Source organism: Mesoplodon mirus (genome assembly GCF_964341445.2).
Source record: "Mesoplodon mirus genome assembly, chromosome: 3".
In the NCBI taxonomy this organism is placed as follows: domain Eukaryota; kingdom Metazoa; phylum Chordata; class Mammalia; order Artiodactyla; family Ziphiidae; genus Mesoplodon; species Mesoplodon mirus.
The window spans coordinates 59,110,527-59,126,994 of NC_138978.1; the positions used below are offsets into that span (position 1 = coordinate 59,110,527).

General features: G+C 46.8%; 1 protein-coding gene across 3 annotated transcripts in view; it reads right to left on the minus strand.

Annotated features, from left to right (window-relative positions):
* The window catches only part of JAK1 (Janus kinase 1), a 136,202-nt gene that overhangs the window by 14,585 nt on the left and 105,149 nt on the right, over nucleotides 1-16,468 (minus strand). For all 3 annotated transcript variants that reach the window (XM_082613376.1, XM_082613374.1, XM_082613375.1), the window contains 4 exons: nucleotides 14,876-15,033; nucleotides 12,817-12,940; nucleotides 10,104-10,290; nucleotides 1,884-1,990 (listed from right to left, as the gene is read on the minus strand). In XM_082613376.1, coding sequence (XP_082469502.1) covers nucleotides 1,884-1,990; nucleotides 10,104-10,290; nucleotides 12,817-12,940; nucleotides 14,876-15,033 — 576 coding nt within the window. The remainder of the gene's footprint in view (nucleotides 1-1,883; nucleotides 1,991-10,103; nucleotides 10,291-12,816; nucleotides 12,941-14,875; nucleotides 15,034-16,468) is intronic.

The following is a 16,468-nucleotide window of genomic DNA, read 5'->3' on the forward strand; positions in this document are numbered from 1 at the left end:
TGTCAAGCTATTGACATTAACCCCACAAAACTTATTATTTGGAGTTCTATTATTCTATTATCCTAGGACCGCCTATAAATGCAGAAAATGCATTGTGGCTGACTCCCTCAGCTGATTTCTGTCTCCCTCAAGAATGTACACAATCGTTAACCGGGTATATTAATTTGCACAAACACCACCATTTGTCATCTGTCATAGCAGAATGGTGATACATCCGCCCTGTCTCCTAGATCCTGGCAACGTCCTGTGACTATTCATTAAAGCTGCATGTGTCATGAAGCGATACATCAAGATTATGGGAAGTTGCGTTCCCAGAACATCCCACAAAAGCCATATGCTTTCAGAATAATTACTCTTCCTCGGAAGGGGTGCTTATTCCAGGGCCAAGTCATGGCTCTGAGCTGTCAGGATTCCACAGCAACCCGGAAGCCCCTGCGTGTACCACCTCAGCCTCCCTCCATGCTGCGCCTTCTGCCTTTGTCTAGCACTTGTCCATCCTCTGGGGCTCTGCTTTGATGCCACTTCCCCCAGGAAGCCACTGCTGTCCCCCCAAGACTAGGTAGGATGACCATCTGACAGTCCCACATCCTGCCATACTTCCCTACTTAGGGCTTGTCTCCTGGTGGTATAATTATCTGCTTAAGATAGACGAGAGTCTGCCTCGCCCACCGGACTGTGAGCCTGCTGAGGGTGGCAGTCATGCCTGGCATGGGCAACTGCTCAATCACTGTTGGCTAAATGAACGCTGGAGGTGCAGAGGGTGGTAATCTGCCCAGAGACTCAGGGGCAAGGACAGAAGGAAGACCCCAAGTACATGTCAAGTTCCAGGCAGAAAAGAGGCTGGGGTACTGCTGATCTGCCATTTTAATCTCTGGACACAGCTCTGATAACCACCCGAGGGACAGAACAGAAAGATCTGACCCTCAGGCCCTCAGTGAAGCATTTACGTCAGTGAAGCGAGGCAGTTGCAGCTGTGGACTTCCACTCCGTCAAAACCTCCCCAACAATTTCAGGGACCGGCTTCAAAGAGTAAATGAACAAGCCAGCCCCACGCTTGCCACCCTCCGCCAGGCTCCTCAATGACAATGAGCCCACGATTTCCCCTCCAACACCTCCAAGGTGACGCAGCCTCTGCCAGGCAGTAAGCGGCCTATGTGGATTCCTTCCCTCCAAGGCTGTCGACACGCCGCCCCCTTAGCCTCCCCACCCCGCGTGTGGCTCTGTGTAAGGGGCTGGGGAGGGGGGTGCAGAACAGAAAGTGGGGATTCCATGGGTCTCACACCCTAGCAAGGACCAAGGGCAGCTACAACGGAAACTGGGCCTGCCTAAGGCTGCAGACTCTGGGCAAAGGCCTCCCAAGGCTGGGACACTGGTCTGAGGGATCTGATTCTCAAGACAGTTCTCCTCCAGGGTGCATCTCCTGCTCCCTCACTGTGCTCTATGTGCCCCCAGCTTTGCTTCTTCTGGAAACGTTATCAGAAAGCCCAGGACTGAAATTCAGAAGTGCTTTTTCACACAGCATGTTTTGGGACAATGAGGGTCATCAGCCCATACTCCCCTGTGGAGACCTGTCAGCATTCCCACCAAGTTCTCCAACTACTTCTACCTGCAGAAGACCAGGCATGGAAGGTCCCTATTACCCTAGATAACCCTGCAAAACTTGACTAACCCAGCTCTTTCAAGGAGAAAGCAAGCCTCTAGGGCGCATCAGCAAGGCTGGGTTGGACAGCAGGGAACTGGCTGACCAGCTTTACCTATGAAGGGGAAGGCTTGCTCTTTTTCCACCAGGGTCTCCCCAAACCCGACTTCATCCTCCCCACATTCCCCAGGCTTTTCTGCTGTGGGAAGGCAGGACCAGGGCTGGACCTGCAGCAGTGACTCACCTGCATAATATCTTTCTTGAGGATCCGATCAAAACTCAGCTGGCTCATGGGGTAGACAGGCTGCCACTCCTGGGCTTTCTTGGTGGCCACCAGCAGATTGGAGATTTCTATGGAAGAGAGAGAAGTCTGAGAAGAGCAGTGAAGGTCTGAGGTCCCAGTCGGCCAACATCTGCTGGGCCATGGGCTTGCTGAATACATACTTGTGCATTTGTTGGTTCAGTCATTTAACAAATATTTACTAAGTATTTGATTCCCACCCTCCAGGAGCTCACAGGCTAATAAGAGAGCCAATACAAAACAAATAATTAACCAATCAAAATCTGTGCAGCTATTCTTAAAGGGCAGGTACAGGCACTCCAGGGTTGACATAGCAAGATCTGTCCCGGTAAAAGAGGTCAGGGGAGGAAATGAAATGTTAAAAGCTGAGAATGGAAACTCCAAGAATGTAGGGCCTGTGTCCATCTTATTTCCTGCTCTACCTCCACAGCCTGGTACACAGTATGCACTCAATAAATACTTGTTAAATGTGTAAATGAATAATCAGGGTGTGGGCTGAAGGATGAGAGCTAAGGATGGAGGAAGCACTTTGGGAGTGACGGGAACCAAAATTGGGGAGTGAAAAACACAGGTTTTGTGAGGAACAGGGCAGGTGACCCCAAAAGAAGGTCGCGCCTGAGCCTCTCTGGGCTCCCAGCAGCACCTGACAACAAGGAGGCACTTACTAAATCCTGGCTGAATGTACAGATTTGGGGCAGACCATCCCCCAGATTCTACTGATTCAAACAGCAAACCAAACCCATTACAAAACGTGCCGAGCAGAGTCAGCACACGTGGCTAACTGGGAATTTATAATCCACGGAAGCTGCCTTCCCTCCATGGAGCCACTGCAGGCTCCAAGGTTATCGTGAGGGAAGAAAGCATCCTCCACGTTCGAACTAGTAGTGCGAGTATTCTAGGAGCCCCTGAAGGGTTTTATGTGTTCATTCACTAGCTGCGAGCACCGGGTCCCTACAGTGAGCCAAGTGACTCAAATCCTCATTACCCTGCAAGGCAGGGTTTTTCTTTTGTTTTTTTCAGCTCATATTTTCTGACTGCTTTCTCTGCGCCAGGCACTGTCCTAAAGAGCTTTGTACACATTAGCTCCTTTGTCCTTACGACAATCCTATGAGATACATAGTATACTTATCCCCTTTTATAGATCAGAAAACAAATTCAGAGCCATTAAACCATTTGCCCACAGTCAGGCTTAGGATCCATGCTGCATTCAGGGCTGGCTCCAGTCTCTTACCTCCACAGACAGCATGTCTGGCCCTAGTGGGGGGTACAAATCTGGGAGCCAAAAACTGGTTCCGATACAGACTCCCTTGTTATCATATCCTGGTACTCCCTTTTTCAGAGTCTCCTCTCCTTCATTCTGTTATCCTGACTCCACCCTGTTACCTGGGTAAAATCAGGTTCAAACAGGCAACTCAGGACTGCCCTGATGGAGAAAAGACAGCAAACATCAAGAAAGGGCCACTTGAGTGGTGCCCCCAAGGAAGGGTCTGGGCAATAGAGCCATCAAGGAAATCAGTAGGATGGCAACAGGAGCCATTTATGGGCTGATTATTTGCACGGCCACTTCAGGAAACATGGCACTAGGGTCAACTGTGTGAGCGGGGAAAGCTGCTGAACCTCCATGAAATCTGTTTCCTCACTAGAAAAATGGGGGACACAGTCATGCCCCTTGTTGGGTTGCTGTGAGGGATTAATGAGATGACACACATGAAGGGCTTACTTCAATCCCTGGTGTGAGGTGACTGCCCCATGACCAGCAGCAGCCACTGTGACTATGACCAGTGTTACATCTGTTAGCACCGTCATCCTTGCTGTACCAGCTGGTTCCTGAAGCCTTGGCAATAATCTACAGCAGTCTTCAGTGTCAGAGCTGGATGGTGTAGAAATCAAGCTCCAAGCTTGACTCCATGAATGAGGACATGAGAGGATCAGTGGCGACTGGTCAGTAGGTCCTGTGGGCCCCTATCTCCTTCTTAACACAGTCACTGGAGAGCGGCAGTGGGGCTGGGCAATGCACAAGAGATGTGGACTTTCTTGACTGTCACACCCACTCTGAGTGGCCACCTCCTTTTTATTTATTCCATGAGGAGTTTCTTGGTTGCATTTTCAAGTGTGAAACCCAGGGTGGGGTCTGGCCATCAGAAGCCTGTGCTCAGAAGGGCCGAGGCACTGAGGAACCCACAATGGCATTCTCTTTAGTTTTCATGATTTCACCACTTCTCTAATTTGCAGGTGGCAGAGGGAAGACAGAGGGCTTCTGAGGGCCTATGTGAAAAAGCCGCACACACAGGGCTTAGTCTAGCTCTCCCATCCACAGCACCCTTATCCCCACGGTCAGGAGAACTGACCCCCACCCCAGAGTCTTGGACTGATGACTGCACCTGTAACTTTGCAGAGTGTTATGTAGGGGAAAGAGTTGGGGTCAGAAGACGTGAGTTCAAATCCCCATGCTTCCTCTAACTACCTAAGTGATCTTGGATAAGTATAATGGGTAACAACATACTCTGGTTTGTTCTGAGGATTAAATAACTTAAAACATGAAAGAACCTCAAACAGTGCCTGGCAAATTTAAGAATTACTCACGTGATAGTAGCCACCATCATCATCATTATTAGCTACTGCTACTCTTTTTTTCTTTCTTTTTTTTTTTTACTACTACTTTTATTGTAACTACTAGTGATACTACCATCTGTGTGGTTTTGAGCAAGTCAGTGAATATCTCTGATCCTCAGTTTCCTCATTTTTATAACATCTACAAAGAGCTACAATGCAAATATGCACATAAACTGCTTGGGACTGGCAGGTACCCACCAATATGGTAGCTACAGCTGTAATTATTCACTCAACAGACATTAGTGAGCACCCATTCTGTGCTGGGCACTGCACTTCCCATGAATCATTGTGGTGAGACCCAGATCCTGTCTTAAGAGTTTATAATCAAAGTGGAGAGACAAACACTGAACACATTCAGTGCAGAGTTCCAGGAGCCTCAACAGAAGCCGTGAGAAGGGTTCAGTTCTGTTTCTGTGCTTCTCCCACCACAGCCACTGGTTTCCAGCTCTGGGCCAGCAGGGGTGGCATCTACACAAGAAACCTCCCCAGCTAATCCCAGCACAGAAATCACATCCCCGCCTCCGAACTGCCGCTACCTTCCCGCTTCCTGTGACTGCTGTTCTCCATTTCCTAAGCCTCACCCAGAGCCCACTAATCCCTAGGAAAGTGAAAACCGCCTCTAATAGCTGGAAGGAGAGATTATGTGAGTAAATGGGGCTGTTGGGCTCTAAGGTTATAGTGCACTCCAAGGTCTCACAGCCAAGTGGCAGATGTGTTTTTACCTTTGCAGAATATCTTCAAGCACAAAAACAAAGGCTGCAGTTACTCCCCAAGGCTGGCAGGAAACCCTATCTGAGCAACAAGAACACAGAGTCTTTCCTCTTTCAACAGGTTCAGTGACAGTGTCTTACTGGGAGACCAAAAAGTGATTCAAACATCAAGAACCCAGGCCCCTTTTTGTGCTGGTGTTGCTTCTTCTGCCCACCCCTGTCATAAAGACTCACAGATGCATTCTGTTATAAGACAGACTCCTCAGAGTATCTTCGACCACACTTGCTAGGGCCTCAGGAACAACTGTGCTGCCCTTTCCTTGAGGCCTGACTCCTTCTAAGGGAAGGATCTGACATATGGAGGGCAGTACCTTGTGGCAGAGAAACATCAAAAAAAAAAAAAAAAAAAAACGCCAGTATTCAAGGGATCTGACACAGGGGGAAGACCTGGCACTCAAACTCCTTTGACCTTGGCCTTCAGTGAGGCCCACTTCACTTCTCCAGGCCTCAGTTTTCTCTTCTATAAGATGGGACTCTTGATCAGGTGACCCCTACATGTCCTTCCAGTTCTCACATTCTAAGAGGTGATGAATCCACCTGTAGGACATCAATAACACTGTTGATGGGGCTTGAAAAAGAGCAGCCAATCACTGGGGAATTCTACAAAACATACAAAGAAGAATTTACACCGATCCTTCTCAAACTCTTCTCAAAGACTGAAGAGGAGGGAACACTCCCAAAGTCATTCTATGAAGCCACCATCACCCTGATACCAAAACCAGACAAAGACACCACCAAAAAAGAAATTACAGGCCATTATCTTTGATGAATAAAGATGCAAAAATCCTCAACAAAATATTAGCAAATGTAATCCAGCAACACATAAAAAGGATCATACCCTATGATCAAGTTGGACTCATCCTAGGGTGACAAGAATGGTTCAACAAACACAAATCAATCTATGTGATACACCACATCAACAAAAGAAGACAAAAACCACATGATCATCTCAACAGACACAGAAAAAGCATTTAATAAAATTCAATCTCCATTCATGATAAAAACTCTTACCAAAATGGGTAGAGAGGGAACATATCTCAGCATAATAAAAGCTACTTATGACAGACCCACAGCCAATATAATACTCAACGGTGAAAAGCTGAAAGCCTTTGCTAAAATCTGGAACAAGACAAGGATGCCCACTCTCACCACTTCTATTCAACATAGTGTTGGAAGTCCTAACCACAGCAATCAGACAAGAAAAAGAAATAAAAGGTATCCAACTTGGAAGGTAAGAGGTAAAACTGTCATTAAATGCAGAAAACCTGAAAGACTCCACACAAAAACTACTAGAACTGATAAACAAATTCAGCAAGGTAGCAGTATACAAGATAAACATACAGGGGCTTCCCTGCTGGCGCAGTGGTTGAGAGTCCGCCTGCCGATGCAGGGGACACGGGTTCGTGCCCCAATCCGGGAAGATCCCACATGCCGCGGAGCGGCTGGGCCCGTGAGCCATGGCCGCTGAGCCTGCGCGTCCGGAGCCTGTGCTCTGCAACGGGAGAGGCCACAGCAGTGAGAGGCCCCACGTACCGCAAAAAAAAAAAAAAAAAAAAAAAAAAGATAAACATACAGAAATTGGTTGCACTTCTTTACACTAACAATGAAATATCAGAAAGGGAAAGTTAAAAAACAATCCCTTTTAAAATCACATTAAAGGGCTTCCCTGGTGGCGCAGTGGTTGAGAATCTGCCTGCTAATGCAGGGGACACGGGTTCGAGCCCTGGTCTGGGAAGATCCCACATGCTGTGGAGCAACTGGGCCCGTGAGCCACAACTACTGAACCTGCGCGTCTGGAGCCTGTGCTCCACAACAAGAGAGGCTGTGATAGTGAGAGGCCTGCGCATCGCGATGAAGAGTGGCCCCCGCTTGCCACAGTTAGAGAAAGCCCTCACACAGAAACGAAGACCCAACACAGGAAAAATTAATTAATTAATTAAAAAAATAAAAAATAAAATAAAAAGAGTGCAATGATAAAATGTATAATTTTAAAAAATCACATTAAAAAATATTTAGGAATAAACCTGAACAAGGAGGTGAAAGACTTACACACTGAGAACTATAAAACATTGATAAAGGAAACTGAAGATGATTCAAAAAAACGGAAAGATATCCCATGCTCTTGGATTGGAAGAATTAATATTGTTAAAATGGCCATACTACCCAAAACAATCTACAGATTTAATGCAATCCCTATCAAATTACCCATGACATTTTTCACAGAACTAGAACAAATAATCCTAAAATTTATATGGAACCACAAAAGACCCAGAATTGCCAAAGCAATCCTGAGGAAAAAGAAGGTGGAGGCATAACCCTCTCATACTTCAGACAATACTACAAAGCTACAGTAATCAAAACAGCACAGTACTGGCACAAAAACAGACACATGGATCAATGGAACAGAATAAACAACCCAGATGTAAACCCAGACACCTATGGACAATTAATCTCTGACAAAGGAGGCAAGAATATACAATGGGGAAAAGACAGTCTCTTTAGCAAAGTGGTGTTGGGAAAGCTGGACAGCCACATATAAATCAATGAAGTTAAAACACTCCCTCACACCATACATAAAAATAAACTCAAAATGGCTTAAAGACTTAAATGTAAGACACGACACCATAAAACTCCTACAAGAGAACATAGGCAAAACATTCTCTGACATAAATCATACCAATGTTTTCTTAGGTCAGTCAACCAAGGCAATAGAAATAAAAATGAAAATAAACAAATAGGACCTAATCAAACCTATAAGCTTTTGTACAGCAAATGAAACCATAAACAAAATGAAAAGACAACCTACAGACTGGGAGAAAATATTTGCAAATGATGCAACCAACAAGGGCTTGATTTCCAAAATATACATAAACAGCTCTTACCACTCAGTAACAACAACAAAAAACCCAATCAAAAAATAGGCAGAAGACCGAAATAGACATTTCTCCAAAGAAGACACACAGGTGGCCAATAGGCACATTAAGAGATGCTCAACATCGTTAATTATTAGAGAAATGCAAATCAAACTACAATGAGGTATCACTTTACACCAGTCAGAATGGCTATCATCAAAAAGTAGTAATACAAATAATAAATGCTGGAGAAAGTGTGAAAAAAAGGGAACACTCCTACACTGTTGGTGGGAATGTAAATGCTGCAGCCACTATGGAAAACAGTATGAAGATTCCTTAAAAATCTAAAAACAGAGTTATCATATGATCCAGCAATCCCACTCCTGGCACATATCTGGAGAGAACTCTAATCTGAAAAGATACATGCACCCCAATGTTCACAGCAGCACTATTTACAGTAGCCAAGAAATGGAAGCAACCTAAATGTCCACTGACAAGGGAACAGATAAAGAAGATGTGATATATACACACACACACAATACATACACACACATACACAATGGAATATTACTCAGCCATAAACAAAGAAAGAAATAATGCCATTTGCAGCAATGTGGATGAACTTAGAGATTATCATACTAAGTGAAGTCAGACAGAGAAAGAGAAAAATCATATGATACCACTTATATACGGAATCTAAAAAAATGATACAAATGAACTTATTTACAAAACAGAAACAGATTCACAGACGTAGAAAACAAACTTATGGTTACCAAAAAGGAAAGGGAGTGCAGGGAGGGATAAATTAAAAGTTTGGGATTAGCAAATATAAACTGCTACATACAAAATAGATAAACAACAAGGTCCTACTGTATATCACAGGGAACTATACTCAATATCTTGTAATAAACTATAATGGAAAAGAATCTGAAAATATATATATGTATGTGTGTGTGTGTGTATATATAAGAATCACTTTGCTGTACACCAGAAACTAACACAACACCATAAATCAACTATAATTTAAAAAAAAAAAAAGCAGCCAAGTTCCTCACCTCTCCTATCCAATTTACTCTGTGATCCACCCATGGCTCCCCACTGCCTGCATGATAAAGTCCCAGCTCCTTGGCATGGCATCCAAGGCCTCCCATGATCCCAGATCTCTGCCCTCTCAGTCTCCCCTCTCCCTTCTTTCTAACTTCACTGAACACATTAGTCCTCTAGAACCTTTCTGCAGCCCCTGCTTTGGCCTGCTGCTTTGCCCTGCACATGCGTGCTGGGAACGCCCTTATCTAACTGGCAACCTCCTGTTCACTGTCCAACACTTGGCTCAAGATCCACCTCCTCTGTGTAGCCTTCCACGCTATGTGACTCAGGGATCTTGACCATCTCCTCCTCTGCAACCCCAGGGTTTAATATGTGTGTGTGTGTGTGTGTATGTTGATTTAAACACCCATCACACGCTACAGTAGCCTCATTTACCTGTAACATTTTCTGTATTAGGCTGGAAACCCTTGGGGCACAGGGACTAAGTCTCATGCATTTCTGACTCTATGCATCTAACATAGTTCTTGGCCCACAGAAGATGTGCCAGGATCATCTCTCAGACAGATAAACCACTGACAGGGGAACTTAAGACATTTTATCAAAAGGAAGAAAGAAGTAAATTTCTGCTAATCCTCAACATGCCTCTTTCGGCAGCTTAATTGAGATACTGAGAAAAGGTGTATGTCTTTTCTATAGAAAATGCTGACACCTGAGGAGTGGGATGTGAGTCAGAGACAGACTTGTAACAAAACTTAATGAAAAACAGCTAGAAACTGTGGGGGAAAGACCACTTTCTTCAAAGCACCCAGCATCTTTTGTTTGATCTGGGTCTCAGAGCATCACGAGGGGATGCAGCCTGGCTCTGGCTTGAAGAGACTGACCTCGCGGCTTGGGCTGGCAGCAGCGCTTCAGCACAAAGCTGATGTTGTCCGTGCGCAGTATCTGCTTCTTCAGGTGGCTCATGAGGTCTCCAAGGCTGGGGAAGCTTCGGTCCGAGCCATGCAGGCTGTAGCGGCCCTTCTGTACCTCAATCTGAAAGTTCTTGAACTGCTTCTGGACACCCAGCAACTGCCATTCAAGAAAATAATCAGAAAGGATTTGTTTTAAAAAGGGCTCAAGCAAATCTCTCATGGGTATGTATGATGTCAACAACAGGAGAAGCTGGGTAAAGGGCATACAGAAACTCTGTATTATCTCTGTAATGTTTCTGTAAAACTAAAATTATTCACTAATAAAACAGCTTATTATAAGTAAATGAAATAATAACTAATAAAGGAGATCCAGGAGAAGACACTGATAAAAGGGAGTTAACACCAAGGAGACAACCTAACAGCAGTGATTTCTACAAGAGAATCACTTCATTTTGGCACTTAAGATGAACTTCATGAAAACACCAACCTCACAGGACTGTTGCTAAGATTACATGGCAGGGCCCGTGTAAAAAAAGTTAGTAAGCACTTTTATAAAGGTTAGCACATATTATGCATGAAATAATAAGTATTACAGAAAAATTTATCCAGGAACTCCCTCAAACTGAGCTCTTCCAAGAACCTCCTGGGAGGTGGCAGACAGCTCTCTGGTCTGGTTTCCGAGTTGTATGGTGCCCCATAGAGGAAGTATAAGCAGAAGTTTTCCTTCATGACAACTTCTGTACAAAGGGAACTATTTTAGTGGTTAAGAATGAGGGCCAGGGGCTTCCCTGGTGGCGCAGTGGTTGAGAGTCCACCTGCCGATGCAGGGGACACAGGTTCGTGCCCCTGTCCGGGAAGATCCCACATGCCACGGAGCGGCTGGGCCCGTGAGCCATGGCCGCTGAGCCTGCGCGTCTGGAGCCTGTGCTCTGCAATGGGAGAGGCCACAACAGTGAGAGGCCCGCGTACCGCAAAAAAAAAAAAAAGAATGAGGGCCAGAAAGATCTACTCACACTGTAAACTAGGACAAGATATTTAAAATCTTAATGCCTCAGTTTCTTCATCTGTTCAATGGGGATAATACAACCTTATCTCATGGGGCTGGTGTAACGCTTAAATGAGAATATACAGGAGAAGAGCTTTTAGCACAGTGTCTGGTGAACTAAAATAAATAGTAGGAGTAATCCTATCTATGGTTCCTGTTTTCCCCAGGTAATCTGACACCAGGTAGACTATGTTACTGAATCACGGACATTCTCAGTACAGCACAGGTCAATTCCACCTCGAAAGGTGGCTGGGCCATCTCGTGCTCACATCTGTGATAAAAATATTAAATTTCCTCCAAAGACTGACAGAACGCAGAAGAAAGGGATCCTGCCAAGGCAACAGGCCTGCCATGTGCTGAGCCACTGTACCCGTTATCAGCCACAAGGCTGAGCTGTACAGGAGCACCCCAGGCGAGCAGTGGCCCCTAGAGACTTCACCCATGACTCTTGGCAGCACTGGGTTCCTTCTGTCATTTCCTCTTCCACTCTTGACTGAGTCCAGCCCCAGGGATTCTCTACTACTTTTCCTTCTGGTATCTGAGGTCTGCAATATGCTAACGTGCTACTCTCATCTTGCAGCCCCTCCCCTGCCCCAATTCTCCCAGTTCATGGTGAACCCACGCAACACTACTGTATTTATTTGGACTAATTCTGCAAAACTTCTGTCTTTTAAAATAGTCCAGGACTTCCCTGGTGGTGCAGTGGTTAGGAACCCACCTGCCAATGCAGGTGACACAGGTTCGATCCCTGGTCTGGGAAGATCCCACATGCCGCAGAGCAACTAGGCCCGTGTGCCACAACTACTGAGCCTGTGCTCTAGAGCCCGCGAGCCACAACTACTGATCCCACGTGCCACAACTACTGAAGCCCGCACGCCTAGAGCCTGTGCTCCACAACAAGAGAAGCCACTGCAATGAGAAGCCCGCGCACCGCAGCGAAGAACAGCCCCCGCTCACCACAACTGGAGAGGGTCCGCACACAGCAGCGAAGACCCAATGCAGCCAAAATAAATAAATAAATAAATTGATTGATTGATTTAAAAAAATAGTCCATTTCTTCTGTTTTAAAAAGTTACATGAATAACAAAGCACTGTGGTCTAGTGAGGTCAAGTTTGCAATTTGGCTTCAGGATTTCTCACATCATTCCCAGCTTCCAACCACACCTGAGTCACTAACAGACATCTTGTCAAAACACATGTCAGTAATTTGTCTGTTAAAATGTCTGCAGCTACCATCTGGGGACAACTGTGTTAGGCCAGGTTGCCAACAGGCCTCATCGGTGCTAGTCTGTACCAGTGAAGGCCCAGACACAGCTCTGGGTCTGTGATGGTCCTGGCACTGAGTGTTTTGTGTGAGCTGGTTTTCTGGTCGTGTTCCACCTTCCAGAGCACAGGGGCCCCTGTCATGGGTCCCTTGCAGGAAGAAAGAAAGGGCCATAAGGATGAAAGGGTATGGGGTCTGGCTGCCTGGGAAGGGGCTCCTTTTGAGGCGCAGGCGTCCCTGTCAGAACTGCCGGGGATTTTCTCAGAGCCCCAGGCTTTTCTACCCCCATCCCCCAAGGGTGGTCCTCCTGGATGAGAGGTTGCACTGACACCCTGTGGCCACATGGGTTGGCCCCAGCCAGCGTCTTGACTGACCTCAGACCTTTCAAAGCAAGTGACGGTCATGAGGATGTTGTCGAAGTCGGTGCAGCTCCACCGCAGCACGTACATTCCCTCCTCGCTTCCTTCTTGCCGCAACTTATTGATGGCATATTCTGTGCTACAGGGAGAGAGACAAAAAGAGAAAGCTCACCCCAAACAGAAGCACTCTAAACCCCATGGGATGTCCACTTCCTTGAGCTGCCTCAAGTCTGACGGCCGCTCACAATACCTGTCCTGGGTCCTACCGTCCTCTCTGATATGAGACATGAGGCAGGCAGAGATGCTGAGGAGCCTCAAAACAGATCAGGTCTCCAAAGTCGAGAAGGGGGCTCAGCCTGCTATCCCAGGCACTAAGCCCACTTGTCCCTGACTTCCCCACACACACCGCTTACACTCTAGCCAGAAGAGCTCCCCCAAGGCTAAGGATGCAGAGCTGCCCGTGATGCAGTGGTAGGGGTCTCTCCCCCCATCCCAGGCAGCACAACTACAACAGAAGCCTCAGGACAGCATGGACCTGGAGTTGTTCTGTTTATTGCTGCATCCTCAATAACCAGAGCATGCCTGGCTCACAGTTCTCAGTAAATAAGTGAACAATTGAATAATAAACACTGAATAAAGAAATCAAGGATTAGAAAGCTGTGAATAGAGAGCCTGCCTATCCTACACTCCCATGTCCCCAGGACTAACAAGTCCGGCACACAGAGGGCAATGAGCAAACAGCTGCTAAATAAACCCACATATGAGGTTACTACACCCAGTGAGTTCTGCTCACTGAGTGTTGGTAAAAGAGGGCTGTGTGGTCAGCACGTGTTAGAGAATGGCGGAGACCAATGGCTCCCTGGGGGTTGGGCAGTGAGGGTAGGCAGACAAGAAACAAACGGACATGTACATAAACTTAATATGTCAGGAGGTAATAAACGCCACTGAAGACAAATAGAGCAGAGTGAAGGAGTCAGGGAGTGTGGGGAGCAGAGGGGGAAGAGGTGTCGTTTTATATAAGGTGCTCAGGGAAGACTTACCAGTTAGGTGGTATCTGAGTGATACCTGAAGGAAGTGGTGACTGCTGAGATTCTGGAGGGAGGGTTTTCCAGACCAAGGGGAAAAGCAAGTGACAAGGCCCTGAAGCCTAACTACAGTTGGCATATCTGAGGGACATGCTTTATTATAAAGCTCAACCCTTGCTCTGCAATTCTTGGTGTGTCTGTCTCCCTGTGAGTCTGTGAGCCTCTTCAGGCCAGGGACCACACCACTGACAAACTGCCTGTCCACAAGGCAACTGGGATCGGGAAGAAGGTGGGAACTGCTTCATGTGAAAGGTGGCTGATGAGATGCTTCCACAGATATATTTCGGTCTGGAAGAGAGACTCAGAAGAGACACAGCAGCTGTTTTCCTTTGCCTGAAGGATGGTCGCACGCAAGAGGAAGCAAACTGAATCCTTGTTGCTTCAAAAGGCAGAACTCAGATGAGTAGACAAGAGTTACAGGGAGGCAGACTTCAACTCCCTATGAGGAAGGTACGCATGTCTGTAACTGTCAGAGCTATAAGCTACTCGCTGCCAAGTGAAGAACTAAGTACCCCATCACTGGAGGTGTTTGAGATGCAGGTGGGACGAGATACCCAGCAAAGCCCCTCCCAGCTCTAAGGCTTGGTCACCTTCACTGGGCCTTCTGGCACTGGAGGACACGCTGACTCGGGATTCTGTTACTACACCGTCTGCTGTAGAGACCCGTGCCCTGTCTTTCTTGAATCACCCAGAGCGTCTGGCACAGTAAGGGGCTAGGAAGTGCAGCACTTCTTGGTCAGCTGTGGAGAGGTGAGGGGTTCAACTATGAGGACACCCAAGGAAGGGAGAAGAGGTGAGGGCCTGCTGCAGGGACCAAGGTAAGAAATGACAGGAAGGCCTGACCAGGACAGCAGGGATGGAAAAGGGAACCAAGTAAGTATTAAGCATAAACGCCTGATGATGCCCAAGCCTGAGAAGGACACGCTCCCCATCACTAACACGTGGGTTCTTTTCACACCAAAGGCAACTGAAAATGTTTTTGAACCAACCAGATTGGACCGTGACAGCCATTCTGTATGTTGTGGACGATCAACGGGGGAGCCACATCGGTGCAGAGGTAATGATGGGCATCTGCTGTGAGCCGGAAGTAGCCGTCCACGAGGGACACAAAGGACAAGGCCTCCTCGTGGGAAGAGAGCTTCAGTTCCTGGCGAGAGAGTAGAAATGCCCGTGGTTACATCACTTGCCTGCCATCTTAAGCAGCTGACTCTCTGGGGAGGTACACAGTGAGAAGATATTTCACACAATGAAGAATGCATGACCCCAAAGGGAAGCTCTTTTTGTCGATAGTAACTGTACCCCTTGCAGTTACATATATAACTCTGTTCACCACACTCTTTCATCTCTTACCTCAAAACTTTATCAGACTGAGGAACAGTGGGGGGCGGGGAGGGGCGCACAGGCAGCTGTGGCAGGCAGGAGACTGTGGAGAAGCTGCCACCCAGCCCAGATGGAAGAGGAAGCCTGAATCAAGGTGGCAGAGGTATAAAAGTAGAGGTGGGGGGAACATAGTGTGCAGATGGCACCCTTGTCCTGGCACTACACATTATTCCTAGTTACAGAAAAAGAAACAGAGGCACAGGTGTTTCATCTCATCCAGAGTTGGTCTAGAAGGTGAAACTCCTGGATTTTAGTCCACGAATGGTCCCAGACACAATGATATGGTTCCTAGATTAAATCCAGGAACCTCTGAGGGTCTGGAGGAGGCAGAGAGTCTTACTCAAAGTGGCAGAGGCAAAGGCAAAAGAGGAGGAGGGAGGGAGTTTCCATGGAAGGAAGAAAAACGCCTGGAGGTGAAGACAGGTGGGGTTTTGTCTTGATCTTACAACCCTGAGCAGAGATGACCATGTGAGAGGAGCTGCAGGGCCAACCAGGAACATCTGATGAAGGAAGGTTTGTGTTTCACAAGAATATTAACAAACACCTGAGCCTTCAGAGATGGGTAAAATGACACTTGAGTATACGACTCTTTCCTTAGCACTGGAGAAAGAAGAGGCTGGTGGCAGAGAAAAGCAGACAGAGACAAGAAGACCAGTGAAGGGGGGAGGGGTGGATATACACAACCAGACAGAATGGAGGTAAGGGGCTTATAATGAGAGCTAGCTATGATGCCAAAGGGTGCTTTGGGGTTGTGAGCCAAGGAGGCCAAGAGAGGGCAGGGAGGGCTACCATAGGGATGGCAATTCAGGAAGGAGGCTCTGTGCTAAGTGTGCTTCCTTTCGGGTGTGACCTGGCATCTCCCTGCAGAGCCCCAAAGAGCAAATTCAAGACGGTATGTCTTGGGCAACCCTTCACCCAGTCACATACAAACGAAAGTACGTAAGCACTTAAGTTCTCTGAAAGCGGAAGTCTGAATAGAAAGGGGAGATGTCAAGAAGATGCAGAGAGAAGAGATAAATCAAGATATGATCTGATAACATGGCAGCACCATGCTCTCCTGAAAGACCAGCAACCAAAGTACTGCTTGGAAATGAAATGGCTGGGAAGGGATGGAGGAGTGAGATAAGTAAGAAAAAGCATCGCATAGTGTTAACCCACAGGTTCACAAGCCAGCTTATCTGGGTTCAAATCTCCGTATCTCT